Source organism: Myotis davidii, unplaced genomic scaffold (genome assembly GCF_000327345.1).
Source record: "Myotis davidii unplaced genomic scaffold, ASM32734v1 scaffold394, whole genome shotgun sequence".
Lineage (NCBI taxonomy): Eukaryota > Metazoa > Chordata > Mammalia > Chiroptera > Vespertilionidae > Myotis > Myotis davidii.
Window position 1 is genome coordinate 330,788 of NW_006287548.1, and position 4,789 is coordinate 335,576.

At 38.4% G+C, this 4,789-nt stretch overlaps 1 protein-coding gene across 11 annotated transcripts in view; it reads left to right on the top strand.

Annotated features, from left to right (window-relative positions):
* ABI2 (abl-interactor 2) overlaps positions 1 to 4,789 on the top strand; it is a 62,025-nt gene that overhangs the window by 35,380 nt on the left and 21,856 nt on the right. For 4 of the 11 annotated variants that reach the window (XM_006759396.2, XM_006759399.2, XM_006759398.2 and 1 more), the window contains 3 exons: positions 1,051 to 1,197; positions 1,899 to 2,023; positions 3,078 to 3,260. In XM_006759396.2, coding sequence (XP_006759459.1) covers positions 1,051 to 1,197; positions 1,899 to 2,023; positions 3,078 to 3,260 — 455 coding nt within the window. The remainder of the gene's footprint in view (positions 1 to 1,050; positions 1,198 to 1,898; positions 2,024 to 3,077; positions 3,261 to 4,789) is intronic. The other 7 variants (XM_006759402.2, XM_006759403.2, XM_006759405.2 and 4 more) reach the window with 4 other exon arrangements.

The window sequence follows — 4,789 nt, forward strand, 5'->3', positions numbered from 1 at the left end:
GACCAGGGGCTGCACCTAGGGATTGGGCCTGCCCTCTGCCACCTGGGAGCGGGCTTCAGCCAGCAGGTTGTTATCTCCCGAGGGGTCCCAGACTGCGAGAGGGCACAGGCCGGGCTGAGGAACCCCCACTCCCCCCCGAGTGCACAAATTTTTGTGCACCGGGCCTCTAGTACAAAATAATATTGAATGTAAACTGTGATTGAAAAATAAACAATTAAAAATATATCTAAATGTTAACACACCAAAAAATAATTTGGAAACTGTATTTCCTTTCTTACTCTTTTCATTCTCTTCCTTTAAAAGGAAATTAAGACACATTTGTAATACCTTAATCAATAAAGGAAAAAAAGGGGTAATATGTTAATAGAATCCAATTTGTTTTGTACTTTATAGTTCAGAGTAAATAAGGTAGAAAGACTTAGGCCTTTTCCTACCTCCCCCCTTTCTTTTAAATGTTGAACTCTGCAGGAGGGTCAGAGGTAGAGAGATCAAGGTGAAAGAGGAGGAAGTGAGGTGAAAATGGAAGGAGATGAGATTAAATTGTTTGTTTTAGTGTATGGATATAGTGTAATTTCTATGTAGTCACTGTATAGAAAAGGAAATATAGGGTTATAGTTGCTACTGATCTTCAATGTGGGGTTGTGGAGCCTGTCTTTGTGTATCTTTGGTTAGGGAGAGAGGGGTGAGGAAGATAATTGGTGCATTCATGCAATGCAGTTGGGAGACTTGGACATGGTACTAAAATAATTTGAACTCATCCAACAAGAGTCTGAAACATTGGCTTATCTGGTGGGAGAACCTTTGTGCTCACTGAGGATGAATGAACAAAATTGCATTAGCACAGGGAAATGAGGTTGGAGACTAAAAAATAACAATACTCATCACAATGATGGAGACATTTTACTTAAGGAAAGACTGAAATGGTACCTGGGTTATGTAAACACATTTTTCTATCTCTCAGTACAAATTGTATTTCACTACTGGCAACTCTTTGAATTTATTGTGCCGAAACTTGCTGATCACACAATACATCCGCTCTTCTTTTTGTAGGCGGCACTCCCCCTATCGCACACTGGAGCCAGTGCGTCCTCCAGTGGTACCCAATGATTACGTACCTAGCCCAACCCGTAATATGGCTCCCTCGCAGCAGAGCCCTGTGAGGACAGCTTCTGTGAATCAAAGAAATCGAACTTACAGGTATTTTCTCTACCTCAGTGCAGAATGTGATGGTCACAGTACCATTATTTGTGCAGATCACTTCAGTTAAATCTCTCTCATTTTCCAAGCACTAAGTTCTTTTCCTCACTCTGCTCTCCCAAACCTCATCTAATTCCACCTCTCTCTCCTCATGTTCTGATGCAACTTTGCGCAGTCAGGAAGTTGGGGGGAAGGGTGGGGGGGTAGACATATTAAAGTATAAACTTCTCTGCAAAATTAATAGTTATAATTGACCTTAAATAATATAGACCAGATATGGGAAATTTCAAGTTGTTTTTTGGTGGAACTTTACAGATGAAAAACTACATGCAGTAAAACATTAATATGAGATAGTATATCAAGATACTATGACAAATAAAATTAATCAAATAGTCTGTTCAGAAGTTTCTTCAGACAGGCAATAAACTGGAGTAAAACAGAGCGTCGGCCATGTTTTGAGCCCCTTCATTTATTATTTATGTTTATAAAATTTTTTTTTCTTTAATATATGCTTAATAAACAGTGGTCAAAACAAGTTTCTTGAACTCTGCTTTTTCCTCTACTAATTAAGAAATTCATATTTGAAGTAGAAGGCTTGAATTATTTTTATTGTTACTGTATTCATCAGAAAATGCTGGGAAGTGCTGGAGATCCCTCACTGCACATAAATACTCATGTCTTGGTGGGTCCTGTTTCTTTAGCAGCAGTGGGAGTAGTGGAGGAAGCCACCCCAGTAGTCGGAGCAGCAGCCGGGAGAACAGCGGAAGTGGGAGTGTAGGCGTTCCCATCGCTGTTCCTACTCCCTCTCCTCCCAGTGTCTTTCCAGGTAAAACATGAATGATGCTTCATCTTCACTTGTCCTTTCTGAGTTTAAATTCAGTTTCTGATTTCATTACAGTGGGCTTTCTTCATAATCACCATTTGTATTTCCTTTTGGACTCCATAAATGTTGGGAAATCTTTATTGTGCTTTTGTTATTTTTAACCAAGTAATTTGCCAGTTGATGCTCACACACTTCTCTGTACTTTGGTTTTACGTCTTCGGTGCTGCAAGCTCTGTGGGTGCTTAGAGGTTTCAGGCCCCACCTTGGTGTGTTGTATGTTCCATTCCAGCTGTGTGATGGCAGTGCATGCCTTAGGACACAGGAGACTCAGTGTGAGAAATCATATTTATAACAAAGGGTTGGACAAATATCACAGTAATTTTGACAGTTAAATTTAGTGGAGTGTTGGAATTGAATAGTTTCTGAAATGCTACCCTCTTTTCTCTGAAACAGAAAAATGTGCTTATTTAATCTGAGGACACCAAAGTTAAAATTCAGTTTTAAAAGCGTGACACAAAAGACATAGGGATAGACTATCACATAATTAATTTACTAATTTAACTTACTTATCTTAATAACAAATAGATACTACCTTTTAAAAAACCATGGAAAAGAGAGATTTGTGTTTTTCTGAATGTTTTTTTTACCTGATAAGATATTTATGTCTGGAACATATGTTTGTTTTCTGATTTGGGTAATTCGATCTGGGATGCTGTTGTTTCTTAGTATTTAGTGTTGTATATCACTTACAGAATATTATGCTAAAGATTACAATATGAAGGGAACATTTTTCTTACAGAATAGTGGCTGTCAGGTAAAAAGGAATGTTTGTTTCTTAATGAATTAAAGAATTCATTTAATTGTGTCTTGTATTATTTGCTGCACATCTAATAATCCTTTAACTTACGTTTTATTCATTTTGCTTTTTAACGCCCTCTTCTATTCTTTGGTTAGTGTTGAGCACTGAATATCTAACTTTAAGTCCTCTTATGCCTTACTCGTCCTGCCTAATGGGATTGCCTCATTAATGCTGCCTCTTACTCCTCTTTCCCCTCAGCCCCTGCTGGCTCTGCTGGTACTCCTCCCCTTCCTGCTACTTCCGCATCTGCCCCTGTCCCTATTGTTCCTGCTACTGTCCCTTCCTCCACTGCCCCAGACGCAGCTTCTGGGGGTGCCCAGGCCCTTGCTGATGGCTTCGCTTCTCCAACTCCCCCTGTTGTTTCTTCTACTCCCCCTACAGGTGAGTATTGGCTTATTCCTTGGCAGGCACACTCCAGTCATCTGGCTCTCTCATTACTTGGAACTCTGGCTTCGTGATGTTTGTTTGTTTGTGCTTTGTATATATAAGAATAATTTACTAACTAACTGGAAAATGGCACATGACCAAAATAAAATATTCTAAAGAAATTAGGGTGCCGAAACCGGTTTGGCTCAGTGGATAGAGCGTCGGCCTGCGGACCGAAAGGTCCCAGGTTTGATTTCGGTCAAGGGCATGCACCTGGGTTGCAGGCACATCCCCAGTAGGAGATGTGCAGGAGGCAGCTAATCGATGTTTCTCTCTCATCGATGTTTCTAACTCTCTATCTCTCTCCCTTCCTCTCTGTAAAAAATCAATAAAATATATTTTAAAAAAAGAAATTAGGGTAAAGTTTCTCATATATTTTTTCCAGTAGAGCAGCACAAATATCAATTTTTTATTGCCTGAATTTCATTTACTAGAGATTTATGAATTTATTATGGTGATGTCTTATAAACAGTCTTGGAAAGTTGTCATTTAGAAATACTGTCTGTTACAGGTTAGGTTATTAAAAAAAATCTATGACTAATTCTAAGGTATATTTTATAGGAGATATTTGATATAGCTGTAAGTCTCTTATTAGTCTTTTATAACAGAATCTGTTGCTTATCATAGCACCATTGGAAACATAGACAATTGACTTTTAAAAAATTTCAGGTTTACTTAAGTTTTATTTAAGGTTGACTGGTGTTTTGTTGTTTTAAAATTATAACCTAAAATCTGTTTTTTGATGGGGAAGGAGAAAAGGGCTCAATTGCTACAAAATATATTTGCAAAGATAATAATGATGCTGGTGAGTAAATAAGTTCTTATCTATGATAAAAATGTATGTGTTTGGTTACACATCACCTTAGTTTGCCAAGAACTTCATAGCCTATATAATAAAGAGGCAATATGCAAATTGACCACCACGCCCTTGCACAAAGGCAGCTCCCATGTGGGCACAAGATGCCCGGCGGGGGAGGGCAGTTAGGGGCGACCAGGCCTGCAGGGGAGGGCAGTTGTGGGCGACCAGGCTGGCAGCCCTAGGAGCTGTATCGGTGAAGAAATTGCTTTGGCATATCTCTGAGATTTTGTTGCCTTTGGATTCTTCTAGTATTTTTATGGTTTCCTGTCATACATTTAAGTCCTTTATCCATTTTGAGTTTATTTTTGTGTATGGTGTAAGTTGGTGGTCTAGTTTCATTTTTTTGCATGTATCTGTCCAATTTTCCCAACACCATACTCATCTTTTAACTTTATTAATTCACTTTTAGGTAATCATGTAGAAAAAATAAAGGGACTTTTATATTAAAGTGAAGAACTTGAACATTCAACTTTTGTCTCATTATTATGTAAGAAACAACAATTTATAACTTACCTTTTGTGTCTAGTTTTAAAGATATTTTTGCTACTTTCATCTAACCACATCTTCAGAACTTCCCAAAACCCATTCATCACTTCAGAAGCTTCACATTAAATGTCAGATCATC